Source organism: Oryctolagus cuniculus, chromosome 6 (assembly GCF_964237555.1).
Source record: "Oryctolagus cuniculus chromosome 6, mOryCun1.1, whole genome shotgun sequence".
In the NCBI taxonomy this organism is placed as follows: Eukaryota; Metazoa; Chordata; class Mammalia; order Lagomorpha; family Leporidae; genus Oryctolagus; species Oryctolagus cuniculus.
Genome location: NC_091437.1, coordinates 28,105,441 through 28,127,313, shown reverse-complemented (window position 1 = coordinate 28,127,313; position 21,873 = coordinate 28,105,441). Strand labels below are relative to the sequence as shown.

At 41.3% G+C, this 21,873-nt stretch overlaps 1 protein-coding gene and 1 pseudogene across 8 annotated transcripts in view; one reads left to right on the top strand and one right to left on the bottom strand.

Moving 5' to 3' along the window:
- ANKHD1 (ankyrin repeat and KH domain containing 1) overlaps nucleotides 1-21,873 on the bottom strand; it is a 146,805-nt gene that overhangs the window by 76,717 nt on the left and 48,215 nt on the right. For 7 of the 8 annotated variants that reach the window (XR_007918974.2, XM_051844279.2, XM_051844281.2 and 4 more), the window contains exons 3-7: nucleotides 18,894-19,050; nucleotides 17,557-17,704; nucleotides 15,958-16,105; nucleotides 8,941-9,174; nucleotides 6,807-6,901 (exon numbers count right to left, since the gene is read on the bottom strand). Coding sequence is in view for 6 of the 8 variants with exons in the window: in XM_051844279.2 (XP_051700239.1) it covers nucleotides 6,807-6,901; nucleotides 8,941-9,174; nucleotides 15,958-16,105; nucleotides 17,557-17,704; nucleotides 18,894-19,050 (782 nt within the window). In the remaining 2 variants the exon portion in view is untranslated. The remainder of the gene's footprint in view (nucleotides 1-6,806; nucleotides 6,902-8,940; nucleotides 9,175-15,957; nucleotides 16,106-17,556; nucleotides 17,705-18,893; nucleotides 19,051-21,873) is intronic. The other variant, XR_011389767.1, reaches the window with a different exon arrangement.
- LOC100350391 (polyadenylate-binding protein 2 pseudogene) lies at nucleotides 9,563-10,239 on the top strand (annotated as a pseudogene).

Sequence of the window (21,873 nt, the reverse complement as noted above, 5' to 3'; positions counted from 1 at the left end):
AAACAAAATTACTGAGTTACTTCATATCTGAAATACATTTCTAATGCTGAAGTGCCAGCATTCCATATGGGTTCTAGTCCTGGCTGCTCTTCTTCCGATTCAGCTCTCTGCTATGACCTAGGATAGCAGTAGAGGATGGCCCAAGTCCTTGGGCCCCTGCACCTGCAAGGGAGACCCAGAGGAAGCTCCTGGCTCCTGGCTTCAGATCAGCGCAGCTCCAACCTTTGCAGCCATCTGGGGAGTGAACCATCGGATGGAAGACCTCTCTCTATAACTCTTTCAAATAAGTAAAACAAATCTTAAAAAAAGAAGAAGAATCGTACTAGGCACTTTTTGATATTAACTAGCAATATTAATTTGCCAAAGGAAAAAAAAGAAAAGAAGAAATAAAAATAATGCAATCTTAGAGGTCTAATATCAGCATTCATTAAAATTGTTTTTCAGGAGCCAGATTGTGGTACAGTAGGTGAAGCTACTGCCTGCAATGCAAGCATCCCATTGCACCTGTAGACAGTACAAGTACCTAGGCCCTGCCAACCACATAGGAGACTCGGATCAAACTCCTGGTTCCTGGCTTCAGACCTGTCCAACCAGGGTCAATGCACTCATTTGGGGAGTAAACAAGTAGATGGAGGATCTGTTCTTCCACCACCATCTACACCCCCGCCTCTCTGTTAACTCTGACTTTTCAAATAAATACATAAATATTTTTAAACAATAAAATAATAAAAAAAGTTAATTTTCTGACTGCTTTTTGCTATGGAAAAGTAATGGAAATAAGACTAATCTACGATAAACAACTATAACAGCTAAAAATAACATGAGGATACTTCAAAAAGTTAAGGAAAACAAAAAGTTTATTTTGTTGCAAAAAAGTTTTAGAAACCCATGCATAGTTTTGATAATACACATTTTTCATGAACTTTATGAAGAATGTCACATAAAGCAACTGTTTGGGGGCATTATAGCAGCCAAGCTAGGGCTGTATCATTGAAAGCAGCACAGGAAACGAAGCCGAAATTCATTTCAGCTTTCTTCCTAGTGGCATCTTCCAAACTGTGGCCATGGGAAACATAGTCCACACATAGTGAACATTTTGCTGGGATAAAGGAAAAAAGATCAGAATACAAGGCAGCGAAGATAGTTAGGATCTAGGGACTACTGGCAGGGTGCCCCCCCCCAAAAAAAAAAAAAAAGAGAGAGAGAGAGAAAATACAGAGTAGGAATCCTGAATCTCTATAAAATACTTTTCAAATATTTACATAACTCCTGAGGTGAGCACACCAAAAATGAGACTCTAGGATGCCTAGAAGAGAAGAGCTATTAGCTCAGCCAAAATGGACAGACCTTGGCAAACTCGTGGCTTTCAGCTGAGATGGTAGAAGGCCATCCCCAAGGACTAATGGAACACACAATAGGAATAGGGGCAAAATTGAAATCAAGCCTCATCAGGATCAATGTGATCCACTGCAAATTCAGTTGTTTGCCGGAACAAAATTTAACAGTCTTGGAGCTGGAACTGTGGCGTAACAAGTGAGTCTGCCGCTGGCACTGCTGCCATTCCATACAGGTGCCATTTTGAGACCCAGTTGCTCCACTTCCAATCCAGTTCTCTGCTGTGGCCTGTGAAAGCAGTGGAAGATGGCCCAGGGCTTGGGCCCCTGCAACCACGTGGGAAACTTCAATGAAGCTCCTGGCTCCTGGCTTTGGATCAGCCTAGCTCCAGCCACTGAGGCCATTCGGGGAGGGAACCAATGGATGGGAGATTTCTCTCTGTATCTGCCTCTCTGTAATTCTGCCTTTCAAATAAATAAATCTTTTTTTTTTTTTTTTTTTTTTTTTTACTTTTTGACAGGCAGAGTGGACAGTGAGAGAGCGAGAGACAGAGACAGAGAGAAAGGTCTTCCTTCACCGTTGGTTCACCCCCCAATGGCCACTACGATTGCATTGCAGCTGGCGCACTGCGCTGATCCGATGGCAGGACCCAGGTGCTTCTCCTGGTCTCCCACGCGGGTGCAGGGCCCAAGGACTTGGGCCATCCTCCACTGCACTCCCGGGCCACAGCAGAGAGCTGGCCTGGAAGAGGGGCAACTGGGACAGAATCTGGCGCCCCGACTGGAACTACAACCCAGGGTGCTGGCGCCACGGGTGGATTAGCCTATTGAGCTGCGGCGCCGGCCAGTAAATCTTAAAAACCGTCTTAAAAGAAGGACAGCATAACCCAGAGCTTCTAAAAGGTTACACTTACAAGGTATGGTTTACAATAAAAGAAAAGTTAGCAGACATCAGAGGAAAAAGTGACTTACAATCAAGGTATGAAATAATGAAAGGAATACTACAAGTGAATCAAGGGCTGGCACTGTGGCACAGCAGATAAAGCTGCCGCCTGCAGTACCAGCATCTCATATGGGCACTGGTTTGAGTCCCAGCTGCTCCACTTGTGATCCAGCTCTCTGCTATGGCCTGGGAAAGCAGTAGAAGATGGCCCAAGTCCTTGGACCCCTGCACTCGTGTAGGAGACCCAAAGGGGCTCCTGGCTTCAGATCGGTGCAGCTCTGGTCACTGCGGACAATTGGGGAGTGAACCAGCACATGGAAGACCTCTCTCACTCTCCCTCTTCCTCTCTCTCTCTCTCTTCTCCTTTCTCTGACTCTGACTTTCAAATAAACAAATAAATCTTAAAAAAAAAGTGAACCAGGCCGGCTCACTAGGCTAATCCTCTGCCTTGCGGCGCCGGCACACTGGGTTCTAGTCCCAGTCGGGGCACCGGATTCTGTCCCGGTTGCCCCTCTTCCAGGCCAGCTCTCTGCTGTGGCCAGGGAGTGCAGTGGAGGATGGCCCAAGTGCTTGGGCCCTGCACCCCATGGGAGACCAGGATAAGTACCTGGCTCCTGCCATTGGATCAGTGTGGTGCGCCGGCCGCAGCGCGCTGGCCGCGGCGGCCATTGGAGGATGAACCAACGGCAAAGGAGGACTTTTCTCTCTGTCTCTCTCTCTCACTGTCCACTCTGTCTGTCAAAGAAAAAAAAAAAAAAAAAAGTGAACCAAATATAGGCATTAGCAGAAATGGACCTCAAAATAACTATTAATGATACACTAAGGAAATAAAATTAAAAATGAAGGAAGGGGCTGGCGCTGTGGCACAACAGCGCCCCAGCCTGTGGTGCTGGCATCCCATGTGGCAGCCAGCTGAGTTCAGGCTGCTCCACTTCCGATCCAGCTCTCTGCTATGGCCTGGGTAAGCAGTAGAGGATGGCCCAGGTCCTTGAGCCCCTGCAGCCGCATGGCGGGCATGTAGGAGGCTCCTGGCTCCTGGCTTCGATCGGCTCAGCTTTGGCCATTGTCGTCATTTGGAGAATGGACTAGCGGATGGGAGACCTCTTTCTCTGGCCTCTACCTCGCTCTGTAACTCTTTATTTCAAATAGATAAAATAAATCTTTGAAGAAAAAAAAAATGAAGGAAAAAAACTCTGACACAATACAAATTTTAAAAACCTATATCAATAATTATCTTAAATATAAATGGTCTAAACAAAACAATTAAAAGACAGAAGAGATCTGGGTGGTTGTTGTGGTGAGCAGATCTGTCTTGCTCTTTCTCTCTGTAACTCTTTCAAATAAATAAATAAATTCTTTGATTAAAAAAAAAACTTCCCACCTATCAGTTTTACTCCTAAATATACAATCACTTATGCTAATCAAAAAGACATAAACAAGAATGTTCACAACATTTTTATTCTGAACATTTGGAAATAAAAATCCATCATAGTTACTGTATAAAGGAAATAGTAGCAGATTTATGCAATGTAATACCACACAAAAATGAAAGGGCAAACTACTATAAAATGAAATATGAGTAATCTTATACATATAATGTTGAGTTAAAGATGTCAGGTACAAAAGCATATTTATGAATTATATCATCAAAAACAGAAAAACTAATCATGGTGACAGAAGTTGGAATCATGGTACTCTTAAAAGGAGGCAGAGGATGTGTAAGTAGCCCTCTGGGATACAGTATCTTGATCTGGTCACTACAAGTCTACATATACATATAAAATTTCAAGCTATACACTTGATATACAGCAGTTCACTGTACGTGAATTATACTAAGTTATTTTTGTTTTTTGTTTTTCAATTATTTGAAAGACAAAGTTAGAGACAGCAAGAGAAATTTCCTATCTTCTGGTTCACTCCCCAGATGGCCAGAATGACCAGGGCTGGGCCAGTCCCAAGCTAAGAGCCTAGGTGGCAGGGGCCCAAGTATTTGGACCAGCTGCTACTGCTTTCCCAGGAGCATTAGCAAGGAGCTAGATTGGAAGTGGAGCAGCCAGGACTCAAATCAGTGCCCATTACGGGATGCCAGCATCGCAGGCAGTGGCCTAACCCACTGTACCACAATGCCGGCCCTGTGCTATATTAAATTTTATATTATATATAAAAATATATTAAATACTTTAATCCATCATTTCCAACAGTTTGAAAAAGTTTTTCAAAAACATGTTTCTAATTTACTCTGCAATCAGTTATTTAGAAGAATAATTAAGCAAATAAATTAAATCTTTCTACTGTTAACTGTTTATATAGGTTGTTACCTCATTTTCCTAAATGTACTCTACTGATTACCATAAAATATTGTTATATTCTTGGTAAAACAATGATACAAAGATACCTCATTCAGAAACATAGCATTACATGATGGCAGATTCTTAGGAATAGTGCAAAAGGGCTATAAATTTTCTATCAAACACCCTCATCAAAGAGTAGGCAATAGGCTTCTTGGTTAAGGGGGCTGACTGGGATGCCCAGGTTCCATATTATAGTGCCTGGGTTCAAGTCTTGGCTGTGCTTCTGATTGCAACCTTTTGCTAATGTGAACCTTGGAAGGCAACACATGACAACTTAAGTGGCTGGGTTCCTGCCACCCACATAAGAGACCTGCATTTAGTTCCTGGCTTCCAGCTTCAATCAGACCCAGCCCCAGCCACTGTGGGTTTCTGGCTAGTGTGGCAGTAGACATAAGTTCTCTCTGCCTCATAAATATATATATATATATACATATATATATATATATTTTTTTTTTTTTGACAGGCAGAGTTAGACAGTGAGAGAGAGAGACAAAGAGAAAGGTCCTCCTTTGGCGTTGGTTCACCCTCCAATGGCAGCTGCGGCCGGCGCACCGCGCTGATCTGAAGGCAGGAGCCAGGTGCTTATCCTGGTCTCCCATGGGGTGCAGGGCCCAAGCACTTGGGCCATTCTCCACTGTACTCCTGGGCCACAGCAGAGAGCTGGCCTGGAAGAGGGGCAACCGGGACAGAATCCGGCGCCCTGACCGGGACTAGAACCCGGTGTGCCGGCGCCGCAAGGCGGAGGATCAGCCTATTGAGCCACAGCGCTGGCCCTGCCTCATAAATATATAATAAACAAACAAGTACATTTTATAAAGCACTCATCAAGAAAAGAACTTTATTCCCAATTCCCTACCTGGAACCTGGGCTGCTTCATGACTGCTTTAATGTACAGAATTTAGCAGAAATGATATTGTGCCAGTTCTCAATCCCTCTTGGAATGCTAATACTTAGGATCCAGCAAACTTAAACCCAAGTCACATGAAGAGACTGCCCCTGGTCTGAGGTCTCAGTCTTCCAGTGATCTCCACCAAGGTGCCAGGCATATAAATTAAGTCAATTTAGAAATTTCACCCAACCATTATCTGATGGCAACTACATGAGAAACTAACCACCAAGGAAGACCAGCAAAAGAACAATCCAATTGACCCATTGAACCATAAGTTAAGTGGTTGTTAAGCCATTATGTCTTAAGTGATTTGTTATACAACAGTAGCCAATAAAATAACACAGGCAGGGGCCGGCGCTGTGGTGCAGTGGGTTGACACCCTGGTCTGAAGCGTCCACATCCCATATGGGCACCAGTTTGAGACCCAGCTGCTCCACTTCCGATCCAACTCTCTGCTATGGCCTGGGAAAGCAGTAGAAGATGGCCCAAGTCCTTGGGCCCCTGCACCTGCACCTGCATGGGAGACCCAGAAGAGGCTTCTGGCTCCTGGCTTCAGATCGGCGCAGCTCCGGCCGTTGCAGCCAACTGGAGAGTGAACCATCAGATGGAAGACCTCTCTCTCTCTGTATAACTCTGACTTTCAAATAAATAAATATATCTTTAAAAAAGATAACACAGCTAACAATGAACTTACTTATTCACATCTCAAAAACATTTATACTACCAGGTAATTTTCTCATGATTAAATAAATATGCCTTAAAACCTTCGCAGAACACTCTGAATTTCTTTGGATTTAACGTACTCTTTACAGATTCACATAAATGTATGATATCCATGTGCTTACAAAGGAAGATGAAAAATGATTTCTGGATTGATAGCATTAAAGGTGATTATGCTCTTTGACACATATCATGTAGATTAAAAATGTAATCCCAGATTATCCTTAATAATCAATTACATGTTTTTAGGACATTCATATAGTATAAAGTCAATATATTTTGACATCAATCTGCACAAGAGTTTAACATAAACCTTTAAAAGCATTATAAATAGGTCTATGATCTCAAAATTAAAGTTTAATCAATAATATCCCCAACGCCAAATATAAAACTTTAGGAGTACATTTTACTGTCCTCTTCAAAAAGCAGATACTCAAGCATTAACTGTTTAATTTAAAATCAAATCAAGAAACTATAGAAATCAAACATTAGCTAATAATTCACAAAGGCTTAAGAACATATGACCTTTCCTTCCCATAAAATCTCAAGTGAATGCAATTTAAAATTACCATGCAAGCCTCCATTAAGGCAGTGTGCATCTCATCTGTTTTGTGCTCTTGATCTGCACCAGCTTCAAGAAGAAAGCGAACCATATCCAAATGGCCTTGAAAAAAAAAATTTTTTTTAAAGGATTGACTATCAATTTAATATTTAAGTATTAAAATGGGGAATCTTTTTCTTTCAGATGTCTATATAAAAATTATGCAAACTTATTTTGCATTCAATAAATAAATCAATAATTTTTTACAAAGCCAATCCAAAACAATGAACAGGCTCTCATCAGGTCTTACTATCTAGGTTTTACAGAAAAGTAATCCAAAGCACATAATTCAAGTTAGGTCAAGCAATAATGCTTCCTTTCTTTAATCTGTATAAACTATCAATTCAAAACACTGAGCTCAAACAGAAAGCTGGGTAAAGTATCTTTGGATCTTATGCTCCAGGAAAATAGCTTTAAAATAACCATAAACTCACTATGACACTGGGTAGGCACAAAAAACTCCATTCAAGATAATTCCAATCCTCTGGATATATTTAATATACAAAAGCCTTAATAGCCAGTAAGAAAAGGACACAAACACTTCAATAGAAAAATGGGTGAAGGACATGAAATGATAGATCAAAAAAGGAATGCAAACAAATATTAAACTGATGAAAAAAATATTAAACCTTCCTATTAAAGAAATACAAATTAAAATGAGACACCATTTTTTTTAAACTATCAAAATGGTAAATATTAAAAAGAATGATAATACCCAGTGTTGGTGAGGGTGTAGGGTGGGGTAAAGGGCACTCTCAAACACTGCTGGTGGGAGTGTAAATTGGCTCAACCTTTCTAGAAGGCAATTTGGCAATATGTATCAAAAGCCTTAAAAATGTCCATACCCTTTGACCCAGCAATTCCACTTCCAGGAATTTATCCTAAGGAAATAATCAGAGATTAGGCAAAAATGTCTGCACAAGGATGTTATCACAGTGTTTTTAATAATAGTGAAAAACTGGGAACAATTCAAGTGTCCAACAATAGGCAATTACGGTGCATCCATCTGTTGCATTTGGCAGAGACAGCTAGTACCCTACCCAATATCCATTCTCATTCTTTCTTAGCAGAACTCCAGTTTTATCTGGGTGGTAACATGCTTAACAAAAAGACTACATTTCCCAGCCTCCCTTGCAGAAAAATGTGTAGCCAATGAAATGTAAGTGGGAATTTTAAGATGGAACTTCTAGACTCCCTTAAGAGAATTTACTAAACTGGAAGGCACTTCCTATTTTGCCCTTACCCTCTTTATCATTCCTAGAATATGGATTATTGTGGCCCTCTCTAACATTTTGGCTCAGAAGTAACCACGTACATAGAAACCACATACCAGGATGGTGAAGGAGAAAAAGAGAATTTTGAGATCTTGATGACAATGGAACTGACATACCTGCAATCAAATGGCTTACCCTTGGAATTTTCTTTTATTCAAACTAACTTAAGTTTTGTGACTATTCAACAAAATCTAATCCTAACTGAAATACTATGTGATCATCAAAAATTGTGTGGCAAGAATATTTATTGAAATGTAGAAAATCTTCATGATATACTGCTAAATAAAATAAGCAGACTATTACATAGTGTTAGATTATTTTGTTTAGAAAATATGAGCCCATATGTATATATGTATTTGTTTATAAACATATATAACACACTGAAAGTACACAGTAAAATTTTACATGCTTTTTATCTTTAGATAGTATTATATGTAATTTTAAAATTTCTTTGTGCTAGTCTGTATTTTTCAGGTTTTCTACATCAAGTGTGTATTATTATTATTATTATGTGTATACATATATTTTTAAATAAAGGTTAGAAAAATAAAACAAAAGTTACTAAATAATGGAAACGCTCTAAATCTGTGCTAATTTCATAGGCAACAGAATAAATTTGAATTAAAATAATAAAAAAGATACACTGGGAAACTATACTACAGGAAATAAGCCAAAATGGACTTTTTTATAAACCTCTAATAAACTAGACCATTTTACAGTACAAGGAAAACAAATAATATAAAGTTAACTCAAATACTCAATCCTCAAACATCCAAATATTCAGAGTTGTTATGAAAAATAATTATAAATATTTACATATATGAGTACCTTTGTAGCATGCAAGTGTAAGAGCACTTTCTTTGAATTCATTAGAGTGAGTGTTGATGCCTGCGCCATGATCTAGAAGAACTCTTGCAACTTCCACATGACCTGCACTGGCTGCTTCCATTAAGGGAGTGTGTCCATTTTCATTATGATCTTCTATATTTGCACCTTCATTAAGTAGCACTTTCACAATGTCAACAAATCCTCCAGCACAGGCATATGTCAGTGCAGTGTTTCCTAACAAAGAGCAAAAAGAAATAAAATAAGAAACAATAGATACCATTAAGATTATGCTACATTCTACTTAATACCTCTTCAATTCACTTACATTTAATCACTGCTCTCATCAATGAGTATGCGCACACTGTCAGGTACATAACATCACTCCTTCCTTCTACATAGTGTAGCCACTTCAGTTAAAACAAAAAAAACAGAGCAGCGATGGCGGCAGCAGCTGGGGCTGCAGGCGGTCAGGGCTCCGGGCCAGGGCGGGGGCGCCATCTTATGCCCGGGGCCAGTCGGGAGGCCGGAGAGGGGGCCCCAGGGGGCGCAGGGGACTACGGAAACGGCCTGGAGTCTGAGGAACTAGAGCCTGAGGAGCTGCCCCAGCCCCGCACACCCCGGGAACTCCGGGCCCTGGGCCTGGCTCGGGAGCCTCCGGCAACCAGGAGGAGGAGGAGGAGCCGGGACTGGTGGAGGGTGACCCGGGGGACAGCGCCATTGAGGACCCAGATCTGAAAGCAATCAAAGCCCGAGTCATGGAGATGGAGGAGGAAGCTAAGAAGCTAAAAGAGCTGCAGAACGAGGTAGAGAAGCAGATGAGTATGAGTCCACTTCCAGGCAGTGTTGGCCCAGTGATCATGTCTATTGAGGAGAGGATGGAGGCTGACGCCCGTTCCATCTATATTAGCAATGTGGACTATGGTGCAACCGCAGAAGAGCTGGAAGCTCACTTTCATGGCTGTGGTTCTGTCAACCGTGTGACGATACTCTGTGACAAGTTCAGTGGCCATCCCAAAGGGTTTGCATATATAGAGTTCTCAGATAAAGAGTCAGTGAGAACTTCCCTGGCCTTAGATGAGTCCCTATTTAGAGGAAGACAAATCAAGGTGATTCCAAAACGAACCAACAGACCAGGCATCGGCACAAACAGACCGGGGTTTCCCACATGCCCGCTACCATGCCAGGACCACCAACTACAACAGTTCCCGCTCTAGATTCTACAGTGGTTTTAACAGCAGGCCCTGGGGTCACATCTACAGGGGCCAGGCTAGAGCGACATCATGGTATTCCCGTTACTAAAAAAAAAAAAGTATGTATTAGGAGGAGAGGAAAAAAAGAGGAAAGAAGGAAAAAAAAAAGAATTAAAAAAAGAAAGAAAAACAGAAGATGACCTTGATGGAAAAAAAATATATATAAAAAAGGTATACTGTGGAAGGGGGGAGAATCCTATAACTAACTGCTGAGGAGGGCCTGCTTTGGGGAGTAGGGGAAGGCCCAGGGAGTGGGGCAGGGGCTGCTCATTCACTCTGGGGATTCGCCGTGGACACATCTCTACTGCGGGAGCTGCTCCAGTGTTTCCCTGCCCCACTCCACCACCTTGGGGGCTGCTCAAGGGTAGGTGGGCAAGGGTGGTGGGAGGGTCTTTTTATCCAGGGCTCTGGAAGGACACCAAACTGTTCCGCTTGTGACCTTCCCTCCATCTCCTCCTGCTTCTCACAGTCCCCTCCTGCCTGCTCCTGTCCTGCCAGATCTGCCGCCCACCCCACCCTTCTTTTTCCAGCTCCCTGCCCCTGCAGATTGCCTGGTGATCTATTTTGTTTCCTTTTGTGTTTCTTTTTCTGTTTTGAGTGTCTTTCTTTGCAGGTTTCTGTAGCCCCAAAGATCTCCGTTTGGCTCCCAGGGGCTCCAGTGTAAATTCCCCTCTCCCCTGGGGAAATGCACTACTTGTTTTGGGGGGGTTTTGGTTTCTTTTTTTTTTTTTTTTTTCTGTTTTTTCCTTTGCCTTTTTTCCCTTTTATTTGGAGGGAATGGGAGGAAGTGGGAACAGGGAGGTGGAAGGTGGATTTTGTTTATTTTTTTAGCTCATTTCCAGGGGTGGGAATTTTTTTTTTTAATGTGTCATGAATAAAGTTGTTTTTGGGAAACAAACAAACAAACTTGACCTCTCCCAGGCCCTAGCCTCTCAAAATGTCTCACTTTCCTTTTAAAATTAAAGATGCTAGGACAATCTGTTACTTTTCAACTATGTTCCAAAGGACTTTAGAATCTCCCTCTTTCCCCAATACCAAGAAGTTCCTCAGAGACCACAGGAAACAGGAAAGCCTGGGGACCAGGAATGTAAGCTCCCATCTATCTCTATTTATTTGACAGGCAGAGTGAGACACAGACACACAGATATACAGAGAGAGAAGGAGAGACAGAGAGTCATGATTTCACTCCCAAAATGCCTCTAACTGCCAGAGATGCACCAGGTGGAATCTGGAAGCCAAGAACTCTGAGTCTCCCAAAAGAGTGGCAGGGATCCAGCTACTTGAGCTACACCTGCTACCTCCTCACACGTGCATCTGCAGAAAGCTGGATCAGAAGCAGAGCTGAGACTCCAACCCTGGGACTCCAATATGGAATGCAGGCATCCCAAAGAGCAACTTAACTGCTACACCAAACTCATCCCACCCTAACTCTAATTTCAGTAACTCCCCTTTTATTGGCATACTATTATATTTTTGCTTTCACATAGTATTTTGTTTAAAGGTTCGTTGAGGGCCTGGCAGTGTGGCACAGTGGGTTAATGCCCTGGCATGCAGTGCTGGCTCAAGTCCCGGCTGCTCCTCTTCCGATCCAGCTCTCTGCTGTGGCCAGGGAAAGCAGTACAAGATTACCCAAGTCTCTGGGCCCCTGCACTCACGTGGGAAACCCAGAGGAAGTTCCTGGCTCCTGGCTTTGGCTCAGCAAAGCTTCAGCCGTTTCGGCCAATTGGGGAGTGAACCATCGGATGAAGACGTCTCTCTCTTTCTGCCTCTCCTTCTCTCTCTTTCTAACTCTGACTTTCAAATAAATAAATAAATCGTTAGAAAAAAAAAAAAGGTTCTTTGAACAACTTTAAAACCCAATGGATCTGATAATCTCCAAAAATTCTCAAGGAGAAATTAAAATTTTCCTTGATGGCAGCAACCTCTTCGTTGTGTATTTTTTAAAGATTTATTTATTTGTTTGAAAGTCAGAATTACAGAGAGGGAGAGACAGAGAATGAGAGAGAAAATGAATGAATGAATATCTTCTATCTGCTGGTTCACTCCCCAGATGACTGAAACAGCCAGAGCTGGGTCAGGCCAAAGACAGAAGCTTCATTCAGGTCTCCCACATGAGTGCAGAGGCCCAAGCACTTTGGCCATCTTCCACTACTTTTCTCTGGCCATTAGCAGGGAGCTACATTGGATGTGGAGTAGCTGGAACTCAAACTGGTATCCATATGGCATGCCAGTGCCACAGGCAGCAGCTTTACCCACTACACTACAACTAGTCTCTACTGTGCATTTGTCAAAGTAGTATGTATGTACATAGCAAGATGCTATTAACTAAAGCAAGTTTTTGTGATTTTTTTAATTAAATACATTTATTTATTTATTTATTTATTTTTGGACAGGCAGAGTGGACAGTGAGAGAGAGAGACAGAGAAAAAGGTCTTCCTTTGCCGTTGGTTCACCCTCCAATGTCCGCCGCGGCCGGTGTGCTGCGGCCGGCGCACCGCGCTGATCCGAAGGCAGGAGCCAGGTGCTTCTCCTGGTCTCCCATGGGGTGCAGGGCCCAAGCACTTGGGCCATCCTCCACCACACTCCCGGGCCACAGCAGAGAGCTGACCTGGAAGAGGGGCAACCAGGACAGAATCCGGTGCCCCGACCGGGACTAGAACCCGGTGTGCCGGCGCCGCAAGGCGGAGGATTAGCCTATTGAGCTGCGGGGCCGGCCAGTGATTTTTTTTAACCATCTACTTCCTTCTTTGCTTGAAAGGTAGAGAAAGATACACACAGAGAATTTTTTTTAAGATCGACTTTTTTGTTTGAAAGGCAGTGTTACCAACAGACTGAAGGAGAAAGAGGGAGGTGGAGACAGAGGAAGGGAGTGATGGATCTTCCATCTACTGCTTTACTCCCCAAATAGCTACAACAGTAGGTGCTCCATTCTGGTTTCTCAAATTGGTGGCAGAGCCCCAAGCACTTGGGCTATCTTTGACTGCCTTCCCAGACCCATTAAATGGAAGCCAAATAAGAAGGAAAGCAGCTTTGGTTGGAATTGGCACTGATATGGAATCCAGCATCCCAAGTTGTAGCTCAAACCACTGCACTAAAACAGCAGAGCACAAAGAAAGTTTTTTACTTTTATCATCTTAATTTTATTTTATTTATTTATAAAGGTTTTTTAAAAATTTTATTTATTTGGAAGGCAGAGTTACAGAGAGGCAAAGGCAGAGAGAGATCTTCCATTCGCTGGTTCACTCCCCAACTGGCCGCAACTGCTGGAGTTGGGCCGATCTGAAGCCAGGAGCTAGGACCTTCTTCTGGGTCTCCCCACATGGATGTAGGTGCTCAAGTACTTGGACCATTTTCTACTGCTTTCCCAGGCTATAGCAGAGAGCTGGATTGGAAGTGGAGCTGCCAGTTCTCGAACCAGTGTTCATATGGGATGCCGGCACTGCAGGCAGCGGCTTTATCCGCTACGCCACAGTGCTGGCCCCTATTTTCTTAATTTTAAATCTTTTGCTATGCTTCAGCAATCAGTAAATGCTCCCACACCAAAAATTGTGGTACAGCAATACAATGGGACACTGTGCAACCTTTAAAACATATTTGAAATGATAAAAGAGAAAATAAGTGAAGTCAGAACTACACAGTGTCTAGTATGTATGTATTTTTTAATAGCAGTATGACAATTCAATAGCAAGGCCAGCACTGTGGTGTAGTAGGTAAAGCCCCATCTATACTGCTGGCAACCCATAAGGGCAATGGTTCAAATCCTGGAACCCATGAGCAATGGTTCGAGTCCTGGCTGCTCTACTTCTGATCCAGCTCCCCTGCTTAATGTGCCTGGGAAAGCAGAAGATGGCTCAAGTATTTGGGCCCCTGTACCCATGTGGGAGACCTAGATTAAATTTCTGGCTCAAGTATTTGGGCCCCTGCACCCACATGGGAAACCCAGATTAAATTCCTGGTTTCTGGCTTCAGCATGCCCTAACCCTGGCTGTTGTGGCCATTTGGGGAATAAACCAGTGGATGGAAGATTTCTCTCTTTCTCTGCCTCTGCCTCTTCCTCTCTGTAACTCTACCTTTCAAATAAATTAATTAAAAACAAGAACAACAATGCAATACCTACCTTTATATACCAAAAACATTACAAAAAATTAACATAATAATGGTTACTTCTGCGCCACAAAGATTATAGGACAGTAATCTTCGATCCCTTCCACTTGTCTGCATTGTTTAAATATTCTTAGAATGAGCATATACTGCTTTCATAATCAGACAAAAAAATTAAGTAGGTCTAGTGGGTCACCAACTCTCTCTAAAATGCATTTAACGTTTTCTTTCAATGCATACTCATTTCTTGATTTTCTTTTACCCACCCTTTTATCTTTACAAATTTAATAAGACAGTTTGTTGAGAAATGCTTTCCCCTGATCTTTAACCTGTATTTACAACATGAACCAGAAAAGACATGTATATGCCCTCCTCAGCATAACTCCTTCAAAGAAACATTTTTCCAAAAGATCACTATTCTTGTGATCTGCCACTTGTTTCTTGATTTTGTTTTGTGGGCTTTTTATTAAAGGAAGAGAGGAGGTCGCTTAACCATGCAACAGCAGGGGACAGAAGACTTTTTTAAAATTTTTATTTAACTTACCTAAGTTTCATGAATTTCATATATACAAATTTAGGCAGAGAAGACTTTTAAAGAAAACTATCATTTCAGAACTCAATCTGTGGGGCCAGCGCTGTGGTGCAGCATTTAAAGCCGCCACCTGCAGTACTGGCATCAGATATAGGCGCCGGTTCAAGTCCTGGCTGCTCCACTTCCAATTCAACTCTCTGCTATGGCCTGGGAAAGCAGCAGAAGATAGCCCAAGTCCTTGGGCCCCTGCACCCACATGGGAGCTCCTGACTCCTGGTTTCGGATCATCCCAGCTCCAGCCATTGCGGCCAACTGGGGAGTGAACCAGGGGATGGAAGACCTACCTTTCTCTCTCTCTCTGCCGCTCCTTCTCTCACTGTGTAACTCTGACTTTCAAATAAGTAAATAAATCTTTTAAAAAAAAAGAACTCAATCTGTTTAGAATTCAACTGTTCAACTCTCTCAGACATAATCGAAGTATATACTACTAAAAGACAAACTAGACAGCAAAATGACCTACAGTCCTTTATAGAATGTCGTGTTCATTTTGAAAATAAATTAGACTATATCATGCTATGAAAAATGGCAGTGTTTTCATTATTTATTTTATTTTAAAAAATCATATGGTTGCCTCTTAAAGCATAATACATCCAAGGAAACTCATTATCAAATCTACATATTTAACTCAAGATATATGAGGATGCTTCAACAAGTTCACAGACAGGGGTAGGCATATAACCTAGAAGTTAAGACATCTATATCCCACATTAGGGTTGGCCAAGTCCAGTGCCCATCTCAGGCTCCAGAATTTAGCTTCCTGCTAATGAAGACCTTGGCAGGCAGCAGTGATGGCTCAAGTGGTTGAGTCCCTGTCAACCATGTGGGAGTAGACTGATTTCCCAGTTTCAGGGAGTGAACCAGATGGCAGTTCGTTTGCTCTGTCTCTGCCTCTCAAATAAATATACACATAATTTTTTTCAAACTTGTGGAAAAGCAGAATTAAAACATAAGTTTATTTTGGTACAAAAAATTTTTGGAAATCTATTGCTTTTCCTCAGGAATCAAATTTTTAGCTCTCAGAATAAGTATGGTAACTTAATTTCTTTTTCAATTAACACATAATTATCTACATACCTGTTGCAGACTGGGAATTGACATCTGCATCATGAAGTAGTAATAATTTCACAATATCTAAATAACCTCCACTGGAAGCTGCCATCAGGGGAGTTATGTCTCCCTTATTCCCTCGATCTTCAACATTAGCATGCATCGCAAGTAATACCTTTAAAACACATATACACAGGGAGAAAAACTGTCAGTTTTTACTATTAATAGCATTTCCAGAAAATATATCAAACCTGGGAAAATATACTTTTACAGCAAGGGTGACAAAAAATCAAAAATCAACATTGTGGGAAAATATGCTAGTTTTTACTGCTCAAAATGCCAGGTAAGATACTATTACTTTACAGTATAATGGTACTTCAAAAAGTGTGGGAAAAAATGAAATAAATTGAGTTTATATGACACAAAAAATTTCTGAAACCCATACATAATGTTTAAGTAAGTAGGATTTGTTTTAAGTACATAGCAGAAAAATGAACCTCCGTGCATAGCCAACAAAATGAATTCTATGAGAGGCTTGAAAAAGTTGGCAGGTGTTGGTGTGGTGGCACCACAAGTTGAGCCACTGCTTGGGCATCCCATATTGGAGTGCTTGTTTGAGTTGAGCTCCTCTACTTTCAATCCAGCTCCCATTAACGTGCCTGGGAAGATAGCAGAAGATGGTCCACTAGTGAGAAAGACCCAGATGGACTTCCTGGCTCATGGTTTGGGCCTGGCCCACGCCAGGTTGTTGTAGCCATTTGGGGAGTGAACCAGTAGATTAAAGATCTTATTCTCTGTTTCTCCCTATCTCTCTGCCTTTCAAATAAATAAATAAACCTCTTAGGAAAAAAAGAAAATAAAAAAGGTAAACTCATTTTGGTGTAAGCAGTTTTGAAATCCACACAGAATTATTTCATAACATACATTTTCCATGAGCTTTGTATGCATGGATTTCAAATGTTTGGACCAATACAAATATTTTTTAAAGATCTATTCATTTATTTGAAAGGCAGAGTTAGAGAGAGAGAGAGAGAGAGAGAGAGAGAGAAATTGATCTTCCATCAGCGTGCTGGTTCACTCCCCAAATGACTGCAATAGCTAGAGCATGCCAACCTGAAGCCAGGAGCCAGGACCTTCTTCCAGGTCTCCCACATGGGTACAGAGGCCCAAGTGGTTGAGCCATCTTCTGCGGAATTCCCCACATTAGCAAGGAGCTGGATTGGATGTGGAGCAGCTGGGACTTGAACTGAAGTCCATATGGCATATAGGTGCCGCAGGTGGCAGCTTTACCCACTACATCACATCGTTGTTCCATAAATTTATCTTTTAATTCCCCTTCCCATGAAGTAGTCTAGTATATCTCGGTTTTTTTCAAAATTTTATTTCAGAACAGCTTTAAATTTGCAAATCAAAACCTGTAGTAGTAACATAAACGGTTCCCATATACTTCTTACCTACTTCCCCTAACATCTCTTATTACTATATTTGTCATTGTACATCTGTGCCATTAACCTACTCCAAAAAATGACCCTGGCAACCAATCATAATTTCTTTTTAAAGAATAAGAATGAATAAAACCACAAAATCTTTGCACAATTTTCATCAGTACGGATTACTTCTGCTTACTTGTGCTAATTCATAATACCCTGCTGAACAAGCCAAACACAACAGGCTTTCTCCTTCTTCTGTATGCTCATTTACGCTTCTTCCTTCATCTAGCAATTTGCGTACAGCATTCACATCCCCATCCGAACAGGCTTCTGCCAGACTTCGACTGAAATTAAAAGCATTCAACAATTAACTAATATAGAAAGACTCAGGATCCAAAGACAAAAATACATTAAGTATAAAAAGAAAAAAAATTGTATGAACAAATCTTACTTGCTGAGCATCTTGTTTGCAACTTTAATTAAATATATATATCAACCAAGCCAGAAAGTCAGATGGGAATTTCAAAATAGTTGCTATTTTCACCCTTCAAAATCTAATAATATGTAACAAAACTTTAAAAAAAAGTATTTAAAAGCATTATATGCACAAGTTTTTAAATTCTATCAGTGTAATAAAGTATTCTGAGCTATAGTTCTATGGCTTAAAATTTTATTTGGTAACAATGGAGGTAAAAATCTAAGAAAACAATTTTACTGCAAAATGACTAAATCAATGAGTTTCAAACTTTAACATGTGGCTAATCCTCCGCCTGCAGCGCCGGCACCCTGGGTTCTAGTCCCAGTTGGGGCGCTGGATTCTGTCCCAGTTGCCCCTCTTCCAGTCCAGCTCTCTGCTGTGGCCCAGGAAGGCAGTGGAGGATGGCCCAAGTCCTTGGGCCCTGAACCTACATGGGAGACCAGGAGGAAGCACCTGGCTCCTGGCTACAGATCAGCGTGGTGCGCCAGCCACAGCAGCCATTGGAGGGTGAACCAACGGTAAAGAAAGACCTTTCTATCTGTCTCTCTCTCTCACTATCCACTCTGCCTGTCAAAAAAAAAAAAAAAAAAAAAAACTTTAACATGCATAAAAATCACTCACATTTCTCGTCAAAATGCAGATTCTGACTCAGTAGATCTGGGTAGGACCCAAGATTCTGCATTTCTATCAAGTTCTGAGGTGATGCTGATATTGCTAAGACCAAAGACCATTTTTGAATAGCATAACCAATCAGATTATTCCATTATGTGTAGTAATCCATGCGTAAATCATGTGTAGAAACCATGTATTATTCAACTTGAATTTCCCACAGACTCTAGCATAGTACATTCCATAAGAATGCTAAATAAATAAGATGTGGACCAATTTTTATAACCATATAATATAACATATACACATTCATATATACACTTAAATATAATAGGCATTTGGCTAAAAATGATAAGCTCTTCCAAAATATACATTATACCAAAGCTACTTTCCCAAATCCACTCAAGAAAATGTCTAATACACAGCAGAAGTCATTAAACACATACGTGTCTACTTGTCCTGCATTGTGGCTGTTTTCTGCTCTCATCCTTGTCAGTGCAGCAGCAGCTTCATCCAGCGCACAACTAACTGAGGATGTCAGTCTTCGGAGTACCTCAGGATCTGCAAAAGCTTTACCATCAGCAGTTGATAATTTGCCGATTCCTTCCGTGTGCATCAATAAGGTAGCGCAGGGGAAGAATAAGCATAAAAATGCAAATTGTAATTACATTTCTAAACACTTTTATCTATGACAAAAAAAATGGCATATGCTCCAGCAGTAAGACTGATAGAAGGTAAGTCTAATAATTTCAATTGTCACTAATGTTAAAAAATGATATAACCACCTATATTTTAGTGTATCTTCACAATGCACATATTACCTTGCCCTTAACTGAATTCCAAATTTATCATAATATGAAGTTTATCAAATGAATACAGTGTCTCTTAAAGTGTACATACAAAAAGATCGCTTAGATAACTATGTTATTTTCATGGACAATGAAGGAAAAAAATTCTGTCACGTAACAATCCAACAGTTTCTTCCTTTGGTCAAATACCCACTTAGCACCAATTTCTGGGTCAACATTTTTCTCCCCCATGATTGACTGACTGATTCATTCATTCACCATTTTCAAAGGCAGAGAGAGTGACAGAGTGACAGGGAAAGAAAGAAAGATAAAGATCTTCCATCTGCTAGTTCACTTCCTCAGTGGCTGAAATAGCCAAGTGTGGGTCAGACCAAAATCAGGAACCACGAAGTCTACCTGGTCTCCCACATGGGTGGCAGCTGCTTAAGTACCTGAACCATCTTCTGGGCCTTCCCAGATCCCTTAGCAGGAAGCTGGACTGGAAGAACTTGAACTAGCACCCCAATATGGGATGCCAGCAATGCAAGCAGTGGCTTAACCTGCTGCACCACAATGCCAATTTCTGGAGCAACATTTTGAAGTAATTAATTACTATGAATAAACTAGTTCCTTCTTGTAAACACTGTAACTAAACTTAAAGCAAAATAATAATGAAGAAAGTCATACAACTACATACAATGAATTTATATCATTATTTATAAAAAGCTACCACACAATTTACTAACAAAATAAAGATGAATACAAAGTAAAATTGTAAGATATTATTTTTCATCTATTAATTTAAATTCACAAGAAAAAAGTTGTCTTAGGTGTAAGGTCCTCTTAAAAACTGGTGATAGGAATGTATTCTGATAAAAACTTTGGGGCTTTGGGAACCAATTTTACAATAGTTATCAACATTTTTTCTAAAGATTTATTTATTTACTTGAAAGGCAGAATTACAGAGGGAGAGAGACAGAGATCTTCCATCCACTGGTTCACTCCCCAAATAGCTGCAACAGCTGAGGCTGAGCCAGGCCGAAGGCAGAAGCCAGAGCTTCTTCCGGGTCTACCACATGGATGCAAGGGCCCAAGCACTTGGGCCATCTTCCACTGCTTTCTCAGGTAAATAAGCAGGGAGCTGGATTGGAAGTGGAGCAGCCGGGACTCAAACTGGTGCCAAAATGGGATGCCGGCACTGCAGGCAACAGCTTAATCATTTATGCCACAGCATCGGCCCCAGTTATCAAGATTGCAAATTCAAAAAATCTTTGTAACTCTGCCTTTCAAATAAATAAATCTTAAAAAAAAAAAAAAGATTGAAAGAGTTACAGAGAGAAAGGAGAGACAGAGAGAGAGATGTCGTCCATCTGCTGGTTCACTCTCCAATTGGCCCCAATGGCTGCAGCTGCACCAATCTGCAGCCAGGAGCCAGGAGCTTCCTCTGGGTCTTCCCACGCAGGTGCAGGGGTCCAAGGACTTGGGCCATCTTTTGCTTTCCCAGGCCATAGCAGAAGGCTGGGTTGAAAGTGGAACAGTAAGGACTCGAACCGCTGCCCATATGGGCTGCTAGCACTGCAGGCAGTGGTTTTACCCGCTACACCACAGCACCAGCCCCAAATAAATAAATCTTTAAAAAAAATTCAAATATCCTTTGACCCAGTCATATTGCTTTCCAAATATCTGTCCTATAGAAATATTTCTACAATGTATGAAAAGTTGCAGATATATAAACATATAACAACAGCATTAATTGTAATGTTGAGAAACTGGATATAATCTAAGCATCTTTCAATAAGGAATTAATAAAATGAATTATGATATATCCAAGCAAGAGAATTACTACTATACTCTTTCAAAAGGAGACAGATAGGGGCCAGCGCAGTGGTGCAGTAGGTTAATCCTCCACCTGTGGCACCAGCATCCCATATAGGCACCAGTTTTAGTCCCAGCTGCTCCTCTTCCAATCCAGCTCTCTGCTGTGGCCTGGTAAAGCAGTAGAAGATGGCCCAAGTCCTTGGGCCCCTGCACCCACATGGGAAACCTGGAAGAAGCACCTGGCTCCAGGCTTCGGATTGGCGCAGCTCCAGCCATTGCAGCCATTTGGGGAATGAACCAGAGGATGGCAGATCTCTGTCTCTCCTTCTCAATGTCTCTAACTCTACATCTCCAATAAATAAATAAAATCTTTAAAAAAAATAAAATAAAAAGGAAACATATCACAGCCACTGTGGAAAACAGTATGGAGAGTTTTTTTTTTTTCAGTATTTTTTTTAACTTTTATTTAATGAATATAAATTTCCAAAGTACAGAATATTGATTACAATGGCTTCCCCCCCGTAACGTCCCTCCCACCTGCAACCCTCCCCTTTCCCACTCCCTCTCCCCTTCCATTCACATCAAGATTCATTTTCGATTCTCTTTATATACAGAAGATCAGTTTAGCATACATTAAGTAAAGATTTCAACAGTTTGCTCCCACACAGAAACATAAAGTGAAAAATACTGTTTGAGTACTAGTGATAGCATTAAATCTCAATGTACAGCACACTAAGGACAAAGATCCTACATGAGGAGTAAGTGCACAGTGACTCCTGTTGTTGACTTAGCAAATTGACACTCTTGTTTATGGCATCAG